This window comes from Dipteris shenzhenensis, chromosome 3 (genome assembly GCF_047967505.1).
Source record: "Dipteris shenzhenensis isolate YYH24624 ecotype China chromosome 3, Dip_SZ_1.0, whole genome shotgun sequence".
Taxonomy (NCBI): Eukaryota; Viridiplantae; Streptophyta; class Polypodiopsida; order Gleicheniales; family Dipteridaceae; genus Dipteris; species Dipteris shenzhenensis.
The window spans coordinates 57,972,191-57,991,485 of record NC_141598.1 but is presented as its reverse complement, the minus strand read 5'-3'; the positions used below and the strand labels follow the sequence as shown (position 1 = coordinate 57,991,485).

General features: G+C 43.9%; 1 protein-coding gene across 3 annotated transcripts in view; it reads right to left on the bottom strand.

The window, feature by feature from the left end:
- LOC147904070 (dual specificity protein phosphatase family protein) overlaps positions 1 to 19,052 on the bottom strand; it is a 147,358-nt gene extending 128,306 nt beyond the window's left edge. For all 3 annotated transcript variants that reach the window (XM_087370357.1, XM_087370361.1, XM_087370367.1), the window contains exons 1-5: positions 18,852 to 19,052; positions 18,668 to 18,757; positions 18,176 to 18,357; positions 17,699 to 17,906; positions 7,217 to 7,393 (exon numbers count right to left, since the gene is read on the bottom strand). In XM_087370357.1, the coding sequence (XP_087226483.1) occupies positions 7,217 to 7,393; positions 17,699 to 17,906; positions 18,176 to 18,357; positions 18,668 to 18,757; positions 18,852 to 18,875 (681 nt within the window). In that variant the 5' untranslated portion in view covers positions 18,876 to 19,052. The remainder of the gene's footprint in view (positions 1 to 7,216; positions 7,394 to 17,698; positions 17,907 to 18,175; positions 18,358 to 18,667; positions 18,758 to 18,851) is intronic.
- Between the last annotated feature and the right edge of the window lie 243 nt (positions 19,053 to 19,295).

The window sequence follows — 19,295 nt, the reverse complement described above, 5'->3', positions numbered from 1 at the left end:
AGATTCATCTAGTGTATTTACATATTTAGCCCGAACTTCCATTTTGATTTTGTCGTTCAGTCCATAGATATAATCTTTTAACTGAACCGACATAGGGAGAGGGTCTGTTATTTTCATAACACATTCTCTGAATTTGTCAGTGTACTCTGCCACTGACAAGCTCCTCTGACGAAGACTTCTATAAGCATCCCAAGCTCGGGATTCCTCATCAGGTGGGAGAAAGTGTTTCTTGAATTCAGCTTTAAACCCTTCCCAGGTGGTTGGAGCAACTTGATCCTTCTGTTGCTTTATCCACCATCTGTCCGCTGCCTCAATAAACAGGTGTGTGGCCTCGCGGATTTTCTTTAGATCGGATTTAATCTCACAAATGGCGAAGGCTTCTTCCCACTTGTGCAACCAAACCTCGATCACATCAGAGCTGCGCTCGGTCATCCGACCAGCGTACTTCTCCGGTCTATAATTAGCGATATTAGGCACTTTGACCCTTGCGCGCTCTAAAGAATGTACACTGGGCTCTGGCTCTGCTGGAGCTTTGCCCTTATCAATCCTAGACGGTCTAGCCGACAAGGCTTGCACCATCTCCCTAATCTCATTTTGACCAGCATTCGCCTGAAGTTGCTGGTTCATAATCTGCTGTAAAGCATCCTCTAATATTGAAATTCTACCAATTAATGTAGGTGCTGCGTGATGTGATATCTGTTGTGTAGATTGAGCTCTAGACTCACTAGGATTCACCCTTGAACTCTGTCCTTCTGCTTCCATAGGTTCACAGTGGAAGATGGGGTTTTTTTTTTTTTTTTTTTTTTCTCTTTCTTTGTTGTGTCCCCTTTTTTTTTTTTTTTTCTACAGTGCAGAATTCACAAGACCATAGAACAACACAAAAAAAAACTGCACGGAAAGAAAGGCCCCCCTGATCTTTTCGACGATTCTGGCTGCTCCAGCTATTCGCAGGTACGGCCCACTTGGCTCTTTGATGCAAATTCCACGATACACAGTCTTGCAGGCTCACCCCTGTGCTTTGGAACGTATCTTCACACAATGAGCCGATTTTTTTTCGTGTGTCTTGGTTTTGCACCACCCTTCGCAAGCGACCTTTAGTTCCCCACAGTCACAGCGTCTGGCTTCGTCAACACAGCGCCTGTGTTCTGGTCCTTCGTAGCTTCTCTACTGCCGTTGAATCGCTGCTATCAGCTGCACGAAGTCTCGAACTGAACTATAGTCACGACTTAGTTCTCCCAGTCGCTTAAAATCGCGATCAATTTTGCCCCTTCTCGATTCACGATTCCGGTTCTACCCGTAACCAAGCCACCACCTACCGTCCGTCGACGTAGCTCCAAATAGACCACGGTGACCTTTTACTTCGATGCATCAGTTATGCGTGTCGCTCGCTCTTCCACGACCCATGTCTACTTACTGATAACCAGCCATATTCCAAAGCGGAACAAACAGGTCAGTACGTGACGGTCTTCACCAAATTCGTCGTAGATTGTGCGTGTCGCTCAATCACGCATCGCGTGTCTGCGCTCCCTTATCACGACCAGTCCTAACACCCCGCCACGTTCTGTCACGTGAAGACCACAATCCCTCTGTCTGAGTCTCCGTTGGACGTCACGCTCAGCAGTCCGTCCCTGTTGTTCGTCGTTACTAATCTCATATCCCTCGATCTCTAACTTCGCTCTGATACCAAATGTCAACAAATTTCTGCCTTTCTCTTCTCTACAGATCACGGGAGTAGCACCTTTCGTTACCACCCAGCCAATTCTGCCAAGTCTTCAAGCAAGAGAGAGAGAGAGCTATATCGAAATTACGTAAATCCACATTCTTCAATTCTCTCACTAACCTTGACAGACCCCAAATCCCTAGATAGATCTAGATGCCACATGTCATCCATATAGGGCCTTCCTAATGCAACATTTCACCCCTCACTTGGGATGCATTTAATTCCTTGCCCCTAGGCACATTCTTTGCACTAGGCCCTTGGTCTCAGACCTATCTAGTCTGGTGCTATCAGCCCTCACCTAGGACCTTGACATTAATCCCTCCCGATCATTTACATAAAGCGCAAACACATATATTACAAAGATAGATCCTATAAGGGAAATGTCGACTGATTCTTCCGAGGTCATGCTACCTCGGCTAGAGCGTAACAACGCACATGGAGAGTGAGCTTAGCACATGGAGCAGTCATGAGTATTTACAATTACACAGTGGTTCAATAGTTCAATGTTGCGGTGATCCAGCTCACCTGCACATGAAGAATTTACACCATCCTGACCAGAAGAGGCTGGCGAGTCATGAAGTCAGGAAGTCGCCGTAGCCATCAAGAGAGCCGACAGCCCAACGACTATCTTCAACAGCTAAGGAGATAAGAGGATGACCAATGGGAAGAAGGGGGGGAGATTCTCAGCGAAGAAGGGACCCTCGAAGGTGGGGATGAGGATGAAGGCGAAGGTGGAGAGGGGGGGGGAGATTGAGCATGGAGCATTCGGCGTTCAGCATTGGAGCGGGAGAAAGGAGAGTGTGAGGAGAGATAGAGGCTGGAGCTACGAGCTCGCCAAGGAGAGAGTATGGAGAGACTTGTGTGTACCTCTCTGTCTACTATGGGGATAGACCTGTGTGTTCTTGTGACTTGCGACTTGTGATCTGTAGATGCTGGTCCAGTGATATGTACTTTGGCCATCTTGGTCCCTTCCTCATTTTTCCTGTCTCCTTCCGATATGGGGATTGTTCATGAGTGCATGACAAGGTTTTCTTCTTCTGCTTATGTACTGGATTTCTCATGTGATTGTCATTTAGCATAGTGCACTCGTACGTCGTCGTTCACTGCAATATAGCATACGACACTCGCACACCACTGCACGGTGCACTCTGCATGATCCATTGCATTAGAGCATTGCAACACTCATGCTTCTCACGCCAACGGCCTTTGGCCTCCGGTAACACCTCCAGAAGGATAGGAACCCCTCCCCTCAGACACATCCTCACACAGGAAGAATAATCGTTAGCAGAGATGTTGTCTTTGCTAAGCAAGCAACTTTGTCAAAAACAGCCTTTTGTTATGCCTCGGACGTCTTCGACACACTGCTTCCCCCTTTTAAGTCCGGTACAAATTCAGATCAGCCATCAGAAAGTTTACTTCCCACCGCTGCTAGCAGTTCTCAGCCTCAGCCTGATGTACATGTTCAGCTTGATATGCCTCCACATGATGACAATGCTGTTGAGCAAGCAGTTACCGAGGACAGGGCTATCATTAGACAGCACAAGGCAGTTACCAAGGAAAGTATTATCATTAGACAGCACAAGGCTGTTGAGCAAGCAGTCACCGAGGACAGGACTATCATTAGAGAGCACAAGGCAATCCTGAGATGGCTGTTGGACACCCTTAACGATAGCAAGCAGGCTAAACTTTTGGCTATTGAAGTTCACACGCATTGGGAAGTACATCAACTAGACTTCAAGACTGCCTTTCTTCATGGTGACTTTCTATCAGCCAACCTCTTGGCTTTGAGGTTCAGGGCGTAAGGCCTTGTATGGATTGAAGCAGGCACTCCGGGCATGGTATGCCAAAATTCATGTGCATTTAATACCCCTTGGTTTTCAGAATAGCCATACTGAAACAAAACTTTGTGTCGGGAAGTGTGGAGCAGATTTGCTCATTCTTATTCTTTATGTGGATGATACACTTATCATTGGCGTATTGACTCAGAAAATTGCAGCCTTTAAGGCTGATTTGTAGTAATCTTTCGCCATGACTGATATGGGTGAGTTGCAATATTATCTTGGCATGCAGTTTGCTCAAGCCAAACTATGTATATTGGACACCTCTTGCATCGCTTTCAGTTTGAGAATTGTAAGCCGGTTTCGATACCTTTGGAGCCTGGCTTCCATTTTTGCTCAGAAGACGGTAGTGATCCATTTGATGCCACTTTATATCAGCGAGCTGTTGGTTGCCTGACTTATTTGAGTCACATCAGCCTGATCTGCAGTATGCCATTTCCCAGTTGAGCAGGTTTATGCACAAACCCCAAACACAGCAGTGGCAAGCAGTGAAACGTGTCTTCTGTTATTTGAGGCAATTTGGGGCTTCTCTATAATGATAAGTCTTCACTGATTATGCATGCTTTTATGGACAGTGACTATGCCGGTTGTTATGACAGTGACTAGGTGTCGCACAGTAGCAATTATTTTATGCTTGGGACTTCATGCATATCTTGGTTCAGCAAGAAGCAGCCTACAATTGCTACCTCTTGTTGTGAGGCTGAGTACAAGGCAGCCTTAACAACTATTGTGAGTGTGTCAGTCTTTGTACGCTACTTGTAGATCTTGATGTCAGCCAGACATCTTCTACTACCATCTACACGGGTAGCCAGCATGCCTTGGATATTGCACGCAATCCCATGTTCATGCGTGCACTTAGCGCATAGAGGTTCACTAACATTACGTCATAAATTGTCCTATGTTCTGAAGAAGAAGGATAACTTTGCAGATCCCTTCACGATGGCTCTACTATGACCCAAATGAAGCTTTTCAACGGGCTTTACACTTGGTACCTTTTGGTATGTGATTCTCCTATCCCTGTACTATCATAGTTTGTGTTATATCCATCACGGATGAACATGTGCAACCATGTTTTATTTTCAAAGTATTCCTATAACGCTTCCAAGATACTTCAGCCATACCATGGAGGGGGTTTGTTGCCACGTTTCCCTAGTATGAGCCTTGTAGGCTATATTTAGCCCCTTTAGGACAGTTAGTACAGCTAGTACTAGTTCTATCTAGGGTTAGAACACTTACGACAATTAGTCCTAAAATAGGCCATATAGTACACTTACGACAGTTAGTCCCAAGTTAGGCCATATAGTACATGGCTAGACTTGTACTTTCTATCCATTCTCATTCATACAAGTACATTGTTCTTGTTTCCTGCTCCATTCTCTCCCACTCAACATTGTCATGTGGAACGACCTCATACTTGATGATCATGCCTAGACCTCTTGGTGCTTCTCGTCACATGGAGTCGTCCAGATGGGAGAGATGACACGGGACTCTTAGAAGGATTTCAAAAACCTTTTGGATGATCGTAAGCTTCAGTTGTTGGTAAGTCAATTCAAAGGAAGTGAAAGAAGAATAGGGCAGATTGATGCGGCCTTACCCTGGACTGGGTCTCATAGATGGTAGGCCTTACCATCGCTGTAGATGGATTGGGGCTTTTTACAAGGTCAAGTATCCCGCTACAAGTCGTAGGGCTTCAACGAGGTTCGAATCGGGATGCCTTGGTTTTCGATGTTCACTCTAGAGACAAGTTATCCACATCCTATCAAAGTTTTGGGCCATGTGAAGCAATGTCTCTTCACTTCAGCTTGGTATCTAGACCTAGGCCTAGAGAACATTCCCCTGGGTTAATGGAGGACTTGGCTTTATGGAGGTGTTCCCATGAAGTATTTGGGACCCTGGGGAGTGGGAGTTGATTGATGCAGGGAACTATGAGAAGAGCATCCCCGTGGAGGTCATGAAATTGCATAGGACCGATGTCGGGATTGAAGACAATCTGATTGTGGAGGCGGTTGTCAATGGGGCAACTGTGGGTGAGGAGGTCACGGAGGAGTAAGAGGAGGAGGCAATTGAAGTGGACTACTGCCACGATGGTGGCATCGGGTACCCAGCCATACGTGTAGTTAAATGACTGGAGGCAAAAGCAAAATCCCTCCACAGTCATCTCTTTCGGGAAGTTATACTTCAGAAAATTGTACAACATATTGGGATCCTTTTGCTAGAGCTCTCTGAATTCTGCCCAAATCCATCGCTGTTCCATTGGCATATACAGGGGGTGGATCCGGCGGTCGATCTGGGCACTGTGGTAGTATCGCCAAAACTGCTCAAGCTTTAAGAAGAAAAGGCACCAGCGAGGCTGTAGAATGGCATCTACATCGATCTTTAGTGTTTCATATTTCTACAGTATTGCAGAAATCTTTTTGGAGAAGACACTAGAAATCCCTCGGGAATAGGAAATCACTATTTTCTTCTAGCTTTCTATTCATGGAGAAATTGTAGTGAACCTATCGAAGTCCAAGTTTGGATCAGCCCTACTTTCGCTCACTACCTTCCTGTTGAGGAGTCAATTCAGCATAATTTAAGGAATTGCAGACAAGCCAAAGTAGGGGATTGCTAGACTTTTGAGTACTTTTGTTCCCTCCCCCATATTCATGACTTGGGGCTCAATTGCTTTGCACTCTCTTTCAGGATCTTAGAGCTTTTATGAGATGCATATCTCGTTTTGGTCTCTTTTGTTTCAATGACATTTAGATTGAGTCCTCTCTAGATGTTCCCCCTTCTCCTTACAGACCTGCACATGGCTTGATGGATATCTTTTGGGAGATCTTAGCAACCACTTCATTATGGCATATATGGAAATCCAAATGCACAGGGGCACATGATGGCTCCCAGGTCCACCCATCACACACTTTGGCCACTATTTCAACAGACACTGTACACACTGTGATGGCCATTTGGTTGAGCATGCAAGGGTCTTCTCGGATCGTCATTGCTAGGAGGAGTATCTTCCTCATGGAGTCGAGAGGCTGCCATAGTCCATCACATTTAGTTGAGTCCTCCTCTCTAGATGACGTTCCCCCTTCTCTTTATAGACCTGCACATACCTTGGTGGATACTTTTTGGGAGATCTTAGCGAGCATTTCAAAGAGGCAATCGATGGCTCCCCGGTCCACCCATCTCACAATTTGGCCGGTATGATCTAATGGCCATTTGGTTGAGCATACAGGGGTCTTCTCAGGCCATCTCTACCGGGAGGACTATCTTCCTCAAGGCGTGGAGAGGCTCTCGCTGTTCCTCGGAGTCCATCACAAGTTTGAGGTGGCGTTTTAGGCCTCAACCTTAGAGCTTTACTAGCTCTTCTTCATGAGAAGATTTATGACCCACTCGAGGTATTTTGTTTTTCATGCTATGCATGATGTACTCTTGCCATGAGCGTTTGCTATTGGGGCTTTTTCCCTATTTAGTAGAAGTTTTTCATTGGAAAAACAACTGAGATACTCGATTTCTTCATGATAACAGCATGACTTTGTTGTTCTTTGGGACTTGATGAAAAGAAAAGGTTTTCCAAAGCTTTCATGATGCTACTTTTACATCTATGTCAGATCCTTGTGATATTGTTATCTATGACACATAGTGTAAAGCAAGGACAGCCAGACTGAAATACCTGTGGACAAAAAACTCCCACATGTTTTGCCAGCTCGTGGCCTAAACGCTCTGATTGAGTGGCCAACCTGGATGACGTAAATTTTAGAACTGCGGCAACCTCTCTTTCCCCTAAATGAGACATGAAGTTTTCCTTGAAGATTGCAAAATAAACCACCCCACCAGAATTCACAGTAACCTGCTCAAACCAGTATAAGGATCCAAATAAACAATTAGCTAAAGCATACATATTCATTCATAAAACAAGAACGTATTTAATCTTACAAATCAAAAGGGAGAGAGAGAGAGAGAGAGAGAGAGAGAGAGAGAGAGAAAATAAATGAAATGCATGTATTAAAGTCCACAGCAGACCTGTCTAGATCTATGGGACTGGAAAAAGACCTATATACAAAATCTTGCTAGAGAGTTCTCTTCTAGAATAAAAATTCAAAACTGAAGAAGCACCCTAAACTGGGGTAGATGAATTTACGCCTATGGGACTGGAAAAAGACCTATATACAAAATCTTGCTTGAGAGTTCTCTCCTAGATAAAATTCAAAACTGAAGAAGCAGCCTAAACTAGGGTAGATGAATTTACGCAGTACCAACTAGAAAAACACTGAGATACAAAATGGAAAATTGAAGTGCACATTACATGCATATAACTCTAAAGTAAACTAGGGAATAAAGATAAAGAGATAGGAGAAAATGTGCTTTCTCGTCCAACCGTGGTAGTTAAAATACTCTCTGGAGAGGGGTCCGGAAGGGTTGCAAGGATCTCGGGCAGGGGGAGAGGAAGAGGGGAGGGGAGAGGGAAGTTTGAATTCTAGGGGAGGGGAGGGAGAGAACGGCGAGGAGAGAGAGTGGACGTTTGAATGCTAAGGAGGGAGAGGGAGAGGAAATAGAGAGGAAATTTTAAAATTTGTAGGGTTTCATGGCTTATATATTAACTCTCACATTCCCCTCCCCTCTCCCTCGCTTCGCTTTCCCCTCCCTCTTCCCTCCCCTCTCCCTCTCTTTTCCCCTCTTCCTCTCTCTTCCCTCCTCCCATCCCCTCCCCCTCTCTTCAGCCTCTCTTCCCTCTTCTTCCTCTCCCCTCTCCCTCTCTATCCGAGAGGGAGATAACACACTCCAAACCAACCCTCTCCTTGGTAAATGCAGGGTTCGAATTCATAACTGTCTGTATACAAAAATGACCTTTGTGATGTGAACTATGACGTGGTCCATCTTGATTGGCGATCCTTAAAAATGGCCCAGATGTAAATGACCTAGTCGAATTATACATGCTAGTTTCCAAGAGAATACTGATAAGAATTGAGCTCCCACAATGCTTGCTCTTGAGTCGATTGGGTGGGAGGCAGTGAGGCCTCACTGCTTACAGTGTGTAAGACAGTGATCCAATGTGTGTGCCTAAGAAAAGTTCACTGTCACTCCTTAATAGAGAAAGGGGATCAGAAAGGGACACGCAGACAGAGGCTGAGGGATGAGGCTTCATGGGTGGCGAGGGGCAATCCAAACCACCAGAAAGCCAGCCCAATGAGGCCCAAGAAGGTTCTGTTTTTGCATTCCAAGGTCCCTTATATTTTGAGTTGAACTGTTTTGCCGCCTTTTCTCGAATTCAAAAAGTTGAAATCTGCCTTGGTCTGTCTCATGCTCTTTAGTTCAAGTTGTACAGTTGTTTGATGTTGATTGCAGGGCTTTTGATTACTAATTTGCTGCGTACTTGGTGTAGCCCTGTTGCAGGCGGGGGTTACTGGAGACAGCCCGTACAGGTCCCGTGCAAGCAGCAGCCCCGTGAGGGCTAGGAATCTCGGTGCAAGGCTGAGGGGGGCCTGGAGTGGCCCCGCAACGTACAACTGAGGCGCAAGGCCCTAGACGAGCCCCGTGACCTGCTCAGTGCCAAGCCGGGGGCTGGAAGAGCCTCGACCCTACTAGATGTGGCGCAAGGGGGCGCAGGGGGCTGGAAGAGCCCCGCGACCTGTTAGAGATGGCACATGAGGCTGGAAGAGCGACCCTGAGGCATGGAGGAAGCCACGAGGTGCGCCATGGAGGAGGGAACTGCGACCAGGATGGAAGCAGGATGAGTAAGGGAGGGGAGCAGGGCGGGCGAGGGAAGGTGTCACCAAGTTGTAAATACTCCAAAGTCAAAGTTTCAATTGAATAATTAAAGAGTCTCTCATTTATTTAATTATGTTCAAAAAGTTGTCTTTTATTGGTCTAAGTATTGAATTCGATCAAATATATTTAACCATGGTTAAGTATACTTAACCACGGTTAGGAAGACTTGGCTTATGATGAGGGTTAACTGCAGTTAACCAAAGAACCTCTGACTACAGCTAGAAAGAATTGACTTTGGTCAACAAGACTTGGCTTTGGCCAAAGCAGGTTTCCTTCTGTCAACCAAGATCATTACCAACTCCGGTCAGCGAGTTCTAGCATTAATTAAGGTGCCTTGACCCCTGGTCAAAGTCCTTAATTATGGCTAGAAGGGTTGGCTTCGGTCAACCGCAGAGTTAGCTATTTATGTGCACATGTTTGCTTGGTGGGAACGCCCACAGAGACTAGGATAAGTCTAGAATTTATTTGCATGCAAAAGTGCTAACGATTAATAGGTGCCATGGCGATGTGCATTTAATTAATGGTTGCAAGTTCTAAGAGGGGTTGATAACCCCAAGCACTATGGAACCCAATGGGCAGCCAGGAGGTTTCCATGTGACCGAGGGCTACGAAACCCTGGAGGTTTGCCCTTTGAGGCATGTAACTAGAATCTAGTTAGGTAATAGCTAGAATTATGACAAGTGGTTATTGCCAAATGAATGAGCCTGAGAGCTCTTTGTAAATGGATTCACATAGCTGGTCACATCAGGGTCGCCTTGTAGGTGCCTAAGGCTGCCAAATAGAACATTTTGGACTGTATCAGGTTGGTAGGCCTGGCAGCCACCCGACCTGCAGATTGGGTCAAATACCAGACCAGGTTGGCCTGGTAGATGTTGCACCTGTATGCTGTGGTTTCTTCAACAACATCGGGTCAAAAACGATGGGATTCTCCAAGAATTCCAAGAAGTTGGGGCTATCTCAATCTTCTCCAGGAACCAGCAGTGCTCTTGGAATCTCATGCAGTGTGTTGGCAGAAACTGGTCCAGGCCGAGTTGGCTGGGATAGACCCAGTCGGTGAACTTGTCAGCCAGTTCTAAGGCAGGTAAGTGAGGCTCCTTCATTATTAGCATCCCACTGGAGCCCTTCCTTGAAGACACGCAGAAGCAGATATCTTGAGCCTTACTTCACATATATACCTCAGTTCTAATCAGTCTTTCCAGACTGTATTTCGCCTAGCACTTTGCTGGATATTTGTGGCTTCATCTTGAAGCAGTTCATCCACTCTTGTGATGACTATAAACTGAGTATATTCGGATGTACTTTTGCTGCTGTCTCTCTGTTTCACTCTCTCGAGAAAGAGGAGACCCCGTTGTTAGGTGCACACGTCAGTTTTCAAATTTTGTAAAGCCTCATGTCCCCTCCTAAACCTTTTACATCCTCATCATTGCTAGTTGACTTCCCATCTCAAGATTTGGGGACTTGGGAAAGCTCGCTGGTACAAATTATCCTCTTTGGAAGATGAAGGTCTGGAGCCACCTTTGCTAAGGATGATTTTGGAGATTATGACAAGAGTGGACATCAAGAATAATGCCGGGGTAGTGGTGACAGCAGCAGATCTTGATGCAGCAAGAGATTGGGCACTGCGTGATGCAGAGGCCCTAGCCATCATCATTAGCACGACTGTAGACTCAGTCTCTTGCATATTCAGCTTGTGGATACAACATGGACCATCCTAATGGACATGTATGAGATCAACAATGCCCCTAGAATTCTTGACCTTGATACAGAGCTCTACAACATGCATATGGATGAGGGGGACTCAGTACATCACTAATATCAAAGAAAGGGATCAGGTCGTAGAAGTTGGTCAACAAATGGTTTGGCTTGAGTAGCGTGGATTTTTCTTGACATGCTCCACAGGAGCTACAAATGTTTTGTAACAACCATGTTTTCCAGTCAACATTCGGCACCACTTACATTTGAAGAGCTAGTGCCCCTACTCTTGCAAGTAGAAGCTTAGGAGAGGAAGTTCAATAGATCCAATGACAGGGCATTTCTCATGAAGGGCAACACCAAGAGTAAGCCCACCAAGTGTAAGCCTCAATCTGATGGAGACTCCAAAGAAGACAAGTTGGTTCTCTTTTATTGCCCAAAAAAAAAGAAGACAAGTTGGGAGATTTCAAAGAAAATGAAGAAATGCTTCTACTATGAGAAGAAAGGACACTTTGCTAGAGACTGCCGAAAGAAGGTGGATCAAAAAATGAAAGAATTTAACAAGTTGAAGGGAGAGACCAAATCAAAAGCCACCAACGCCATCACAGAGGAACTCTTCCTAGTCAAAATCACTGAAAAGTGCTCATCGTTTGTAGTGGCTGATGGAGGAGATGATTGGTATGACAACAACAGAGCCTCAAAGCACATGTTCAAAGACAAATTAGTGGTTCAAGAACCTGGTTGGTGTTAGTGTTGGATCATCCATTACTGTGGGAAATAGTCGAAGCTGCCCAATCAAAGGCATTGGGAGCATTCCATTCAGTGAAGATAAGGTATTAACAAATGTCTTGTACGTATCTGATCTTTGTAAAAATCTACTTTCTGTCCGCCAGTTGGCTACGAATAGGATGAGAGTCATCTTCAACGAGGATGGAGTGGTTATCACTTCCAAATCAATGGATGAATTGATTGCTCAAGCTGCTGAGGAAGAGGGACTCTACAAGTATTATATAAATATATAAGTAGATGAATCCAGGAACATGCCCAAACTCATTGTCTAAAAACACAACACATAGTCCAATTTCAATCTCGTGCGCAAAATTTAGTGTGATACAGATATCATTTGTGTGAGTCGATTGACCCTTTAAGAAACAAAGATTCATTGCAGCGGGATGCAAAGCTTCTCAAACAGGTGTGTCAAAATGATTCAGTTGTTTCTTCAAAGGCAATTTACCGACAGTCTATGAGCTTTGGAGAAACCTATCGAGATGTTCCAGTAGAATTTGCTTGTGAATGACTTGATGGGAGTTGTACCAAGTCATAAAGTTTTTAAAGTATTCTGGGAGTGTAGAAGAGAAGTGTACCCCAATCTTGCTTAAAACTTTTGATTTTACTACTCTGCACTTACGTAGATTTAGAAGATTTGAAGTTTCAAGTAAGAAAACTTATGAAAAAGATCTCAAGAGTCAGAAAATGGGGCTTGTTTGTTTTTTAACATTCAAGACCTTGACTCTAAAAAAGTAAAACACAAAAGTTGTAGATACTGAAGATGTCTAAATTTGGTTTGTAGATATTTTGCTTATAGCTCGAGGGGATTCTTTTTCAACAAAGCATTGGCTGAACTTTCTTCTATATATTTTCTTATAGCTCCAGGGGATTTTTTATTGCCATGACCACCTTTTGTTGTATTCTTATCTTTTTACTCATGAATTTGAGTTTTGCAGTGATTCTCTCTTCTGAGACAAGTCTGATAGTCCTTTAAAAGGTTCTTAGATTTTTTATTTTCTAACACCTTCCAAACTTTAAATAATTTATATACAAAGATCCTCTTTTTTTTTGCAAGAGGAATTTATTCTTGTGAAGATTGTGAATAGTTGTACAGCAAGCAGAAGTTTCTGGCTTTTCTTACATCTTAGCATTACTCAAGGTTCTTTAAGTTTAGAAGTTATATCTTTGATATATAGCAACAACCTAAGTATGCTATCCTAAATATAATAAGAATTCCTCACGTTAACTTAAAACATATACGGTATGGCTAAATATGGAGTGATTACTTGCCAATTTTATGGTATCATCTCAACTTTGTACAATCAAGAGTGCTTTTATTTCTCAATTTGCTAATTTAATAATCTTACTTGTTGGAAAGGCCGACAATATAAGAATAGTATCAAAGAAACTCCTCTCTATTCTATGTTGTAGCTATTATCTTTTTTGAGATTTGGGATTTGAGCATGTTAAGAATCCTCAAATCGAGAATCAAAATCCAAAGTGTGAAGCTTTAAAGACAATTTTGTTTTTGTTTTTAAATTTGGGTTCCATTCGATCCTAGGTAGCGTTTTGCTTCATATATCCTAGAGATTACAAAATTTAAAATCACATAGCAAAAAAGGAAGGGGTCCACAAAGTGTATTACGAATATCTTGTATGCCCTTTGTTGCTAGGTATTAACCACAGCTTGTATCTTCCGAGTGAAACCAGACCTGTACTGTCTTACCTGGGTCTTCTTTGAGACCTTATTGAAGGGAGTATCTGCAAGTATGCATCCCAAAATTTCTGATTGTAGGCCTCTACTGTATCTCTTGCATCCACATGCAAACTGTCCCAGGCAACAAGGACATGGTCTCTGAACTGCTTGGGCATAGTTAACTATGATCTAGTTAGGCTGACCAGACTAGCTAAGTGCAACCACACCCTTGACTAGAATCGACTAACCAGAGTTATCTGAACCAAGGCTAACTGCCACGTCACCTCCATCTGTTTGCCATGTGTCAACGCCTGCATATACCACGTCAGCACTTGCAAAGCTGCCACGTGTCACTCCACCAGGTCGGCGTCCAATTGGCAGCCACGTCACATCCGCATATCAGCACCATGCACGTGTACTGCCACGTCACCCTAAGGTCAAGAAGCAACAGGAAATCTCCCTGCAGCGTCACGCTTCAGAAAATCGCCATCAACAGCTCGTCGCCGTGCGTTTTTCTGGTCCCGCCTGGTTTCTGGCCTGCCTAGCACCTGATGCTCCAGTTCCGTCTGTCTTTGATACCACACCAAGCCTGGAATGTATGATGGCTCTTTAGCTCTCCGTGATCTCCCAACGCCAGAGCCAGTTCTCGGAAAGGACGCTCGCGTTGCCTGCAAACGCCTCGTGACCACGCTTTGTTACCTTCACGGACTGTCACATACACCCAACCACTCACCGCCTGAGCTTTCCGTCTGCAAACATTTGATCAAAACGCTTTGCATTTGCCAACAGGCTATACATTGCTGTGGTAATAGGCCTTGACAATTTGCGACTATCTTCTTTGTTCGGATACAATTGCGCAAGCACATCACGCTCACCACGATGCTTTACGTGGTCACGGTGGGTCTCTGCTTTCTTTCCCTCCTTGTCTCCTGGATCATCACAGCCTAGGAAGGCTATGATTTTTTGGCTCTGATACCAATGAAACCTCACACCAAAAAGACCTTCGTGAAAATCAGCGTCACCGTATTCTTTCTCTTGCTGGCTGAGCAATTTATTGCTAAGAAATCAAATTCTTTGTCACTCTGTCTCTCTCACACACACAGCACTAGGGCTTAGCACAACGTGTCGTGCTGGACCCCCCCGAAGGTTTTCTCGTTTTTTCCAAAGATCCCGCGTAGCATGTTTTGTATGTCCAGTAGGTTCTTCATCTCTTGAAGGATAATCATCTGTACATCAATGCCAAAAAAGCAGCTTCTTTTCGGAGGAGATACACTATTTAGATGTGCCCAATCAAAGTGAGGGATATTGTGGAGTGGGAGGTGCCTACTACAGCCCAAGAGGTCCACATGTTCATGGGTATTTGTCAAGCGTACAGGAATCACATCAAGGACTTGGCAAAGATTGCGGTTCCGATCACCAATTTGCTACGAGGGGTAAAAAGCAAGAGACGGCACATTCATGTTACTCCATGCCTTGCATTGGCTCGGTGGGATCAGCTTTTTGATGTTCGGACTGACGCGAGTGACTATGCCATAGGAGTAGTCTTGGAGCAGAATGGTCATCTTGTTTTATTTGAGGGACGCAAGCTGATTCCAACCGAGACCAGGTATTCGGTATATGATAAGGAGCTGGCTTTTTCCAAAATCATCCTTAGCAAAAGTGGCTCCCGACCTTCCAAGATATCTGCTCCTGCGTACCTTCAAGGAAGGGCTCCAGTGGGATGCAAATAATGAGAAGGAGCCTCACTTACCTGCCTTAGAGTTAACTGGCTGACCAGTTCACCGACTGGGTCTATCCCAGCCAACTCGGCCTGGGCCAGTTTCTGCCAACACGCTGCATGAGATTCCGAGAGCACTGCTGATCCTGGAGATAGCCCTGCCTCCTTGGAATTCTTGGAGAACCCCATCGCTTTTGACCCGATGTTGTTGAAGAAACCGCAGCATACAGGTGCAACACAGACCTGGTCTGGTATTTGACCCAATCTGCAGGTCGGGTGACTGCCAGGCCTACCAACCTGATACCCTACAAGGCGACCCTGCCGTGGCCAGCTCTCCTCTGTCAGGGTTGCAAACTGCAACCTTAATCTGCTGTCAACTTTTTTGATGCAGCTCAGCTTACCCTTCCCTGCGAACAGATCCATCACCCTGATGTCCTCCTCATAAGGGGGCTGACAAGTGGGTCAGTGATCTTTCTAACAATAACATCATGTCCTGAAGGATTTCCGACAAAGGAAGCACAATTTACTAGTGCAACGAAGGCAAATAAGGATGGCTAGCTTCTATGCTCTACTACTGAGGATAACTAACGTCTATGCTCTGTAAGGTTCCTACTAATGTCCAAATAGTCGAAGCAAGATAATTCCAGATTCCTCCAATGAGAGAGCACTCATTACTTATGGTGATCTTAATATATGAATAAACTTATGTTATCAAGATAAGGAGGAGTAAATATAGTGATCATAAATTCTTTTCTTAAGGTGGAAGACCTTTTGAGGTCAAGCTTGAGATCTAAATGGCTTATCCAACAATAGTTTCAATTGAAAGCAATGTTAGCCTCTCGATTGAAAATCTTCACAAGTGAAGTTTTCTAAAGCACAAAATTATCAAATGCAACATGCATGGTCAAAAATCCAAAAATTTGCATGCCCCACCATATGAACAATGTTTGACCCTTGTGAGACTTTGCGAGTGCATGGAACTATATCTTCTTGCTATATAATTAGTTAAGTAGAGATCTAGGTAGGTAATGGTTTGACGCATATTTGAAACTTTTATGATGCAATGTTTAGCGAAACCTTACTTGGAAGTCACTTCTGGAATAGATAGAGGTTTGGATGAATATTGAGAATATGTACCCTTACTTTCCCGTATTTGCTGAAAATTTGTTCAAAATAGATTTCGAAATGTTCTACAGCAATAAATTAGTTTGTAAGCAAGTTTCAAGCGAGAAGATGGAGTACTGATGAGGAAGACACGCTTCTCAAATGTACTCAAGGTCTAGGTATTTGTTGAACCTCAAAGCTTAGGCTCCTCTTGCGATACAACTAGTAAAGTACAGTGAGAAAATTTTTGTTTCATTTATACACAATTCTATTGTTTTGAACAAGGGATTTTAATCATGTCCATATTCCATTAGTTGTGTTCTGTTTGTTGTTGTCTCCTGAGTCTGTATCGTATCTAAGTCCCATACCACAAATGATGTCTGACCTTAATGAAACGTTGTGAGTACATGGACCTTACTCAAAGAACGATCCCTGCAAAGTCTCATGACCATCAAACACAGGAACGTATAAGTAAATCCAAGAATTGTAATCTTCTCTAAAGTCTATAGGCAAAAGCTCTCCAGTGTGAGAGTAAGGAGAATCACAAAGAACCTGTTACATCAGTCTAGAACAAGACGTAACATTCCAATTCTGATCGTAAGCAGAATAGGAAGAGCTAAAGGGAACCGCTTTTGGCTTTCACACTTGGTATGGATTACAACAATACCAAGAAACATTCTTAGGCGTTGCATGAGTGCCCCAAACCATAGGTTTTTTTAACCAGCATGTTCAATCTTGGGATGACTAACTTTCCTGCCAATATAAAACCTCTAGATATTAAATCTCTAGGAAAGATGGTTTCATCGAAAAAAGTTCATAGGCTTAGCTGTAAGGATTTCGAATCTTCAATCGAAAAATTCTTTTTATGGACTTTCCCACTTCCCTAACTACTCTTGACAAAACGAACAATAGAAGTTTAACTACATATTACCAAGAATATTGTGAATAGCATTCTTTCCCCCTAAACATGACTTTGCTTGACACTCTACTTGGTCATCGAGGTCTAAACATCTCAAGGTGAACTTCAATATAAGAACTTATATAGCAAGAAGAGCCAATACTTTAATCATAAAAGAGTAATTAAATTCAGTTATCAAAATGCAATTGATAACACTGATAATCTCGACACTTCTATGATCACAAGTCTGCTCACAAGTGATCCCTTGTCAAAATGTACGTGAGCCAAAGACAATTAGTGCTAAACTGATATTCAAAACTGGAATTATAACAATTGATTTTCAAGAGAGCAGATCCAATATAGAAATTCAAGAATTACTACCCTCAGATTTAAGGGCTACAAGAACAAGTATAAGCATATTCTGGCCAGCAACACGTGATGAGAGAACAAATTTATGCTTGAAAATAGAGGTTTTCTAAACATCCCAAGATCAAAACTTTTGATCGCAAACCTCTACTGGCTTCAGCACATAATCCTCTATGCTCTTATTGCTGGCAGCATGCTCACTATGGTGCAATGATACGAGTGTCTCCCATGTAAAATCAGTGGAGTTTATGTCAAGCTCCAAAGCCCTGCTCAACCTCTCCTGTAAGCTCAACTCCCCTGAATCTTCATCCAGTGTAATTGTTGGCAGAACTGATCTTTCCGCATCCACTGTGCTGTAAGGAATTCAATAGCATTCTCTTACATAGATTATTCAGTAATTCAATCTGCCAGTTGACTAATTAGACCATAAAACCTATGTCCAAACCCTTATTTGCCCTGACCCCCCACAATATAGATCTCAAAAGTAAAACTATTCACTCGATAAAACAGTGAGGGATCGCCAGATAAAGGCAAAGATTAAAACAGTCCATTATCCAAAAGCTCCCTTTCTTAGTTTTAAGCCATGCAAACACTGCCATGCATTCAAGTAGAGAGATCTGACCTTTCAGTACCAGGAGTTTCCAGCTGAAACTTCGACAGCTTAGTAAGTAGAGCTGCCTGTGGTCGAACCCCAAGAGAGAAGCTTGAAGATTTTGATCTTCGAGCCTGTCTTCGGGCTGATAACAACCATTTTCTGAGCTTGTATGCTGGGACTGCACTTGAATCTCCCAACCAAAACAATGCCTGTCACAAACACATGAAAACTTGATCACGCCATAGTCATATCATACGCCATGTCAGTGGCTCCCACCTGCATCGATTGACCTACAACCGTAGTGTTTGCAATCAGCCAGCCACACATTACACACGCCATGGATGCTTTTAAGGCATGGGATATAATCTTGTGTGACAAAGAATACATGATAAAACGGGCATCATTCTACGGATGCATTGATTTGAATACGACATCTGATCATCCTCAGTTTTGATTCCCCTACTTACATTGGCCGAAGGTAATTAACGTTTTTAGAAAGAGCCTATCAAGGAACCTTACACTGGGATACAGGGCGGCAGAAAGATCGACGCCTGCCTCGAGAGAGGCTTCCTGTAAGGCCAACCTCAGTTCCACCTCCATCTCGCTTTCCTGCACGTTTAGATTACGATAGCAAGAGATTTTGTGCTTAGACAGGGTAATTTAAAGGAACAAACGGAAATGTATAGATCGAGCAGACAAGGACCTGATCAGCGGAGGGCGAATCCATTGTTCGGCAATTGATGGGCCCAATTCTAGATTAGGAGCGCCTCAGGACAGCGAAGCACAAGGTGGGCGATCCATCGGGAGCTGGGCGAATGTTCAGGTGCTTCGCTAATCCGGCAGCCAGTCAACTACAAATTAAGCAAAGTTCCAGGCTCTACGCCAAAGAAAGGAGCAGAGTCTGAAGAGGCGTGTGTGTGTGGAGAGAGAAGTGAGAGTGAGAGTGAGAGTTGTGTCTTGTCCACATGTGCAAGCCTGCACGCTCCACGTGTCTATCGACCGGTTGCTAGGGGTCTCTCTCTCTCTCTTCCCCTATGCTTACCCCTTCGTCAAGGTCTATGCGATTTGAGCCGTCTGATTACCACACTCTATAACAAGGAAAGTCTCCCAAGCATAAGCTTGGAGAAGATGAATTTCATTCATGTGG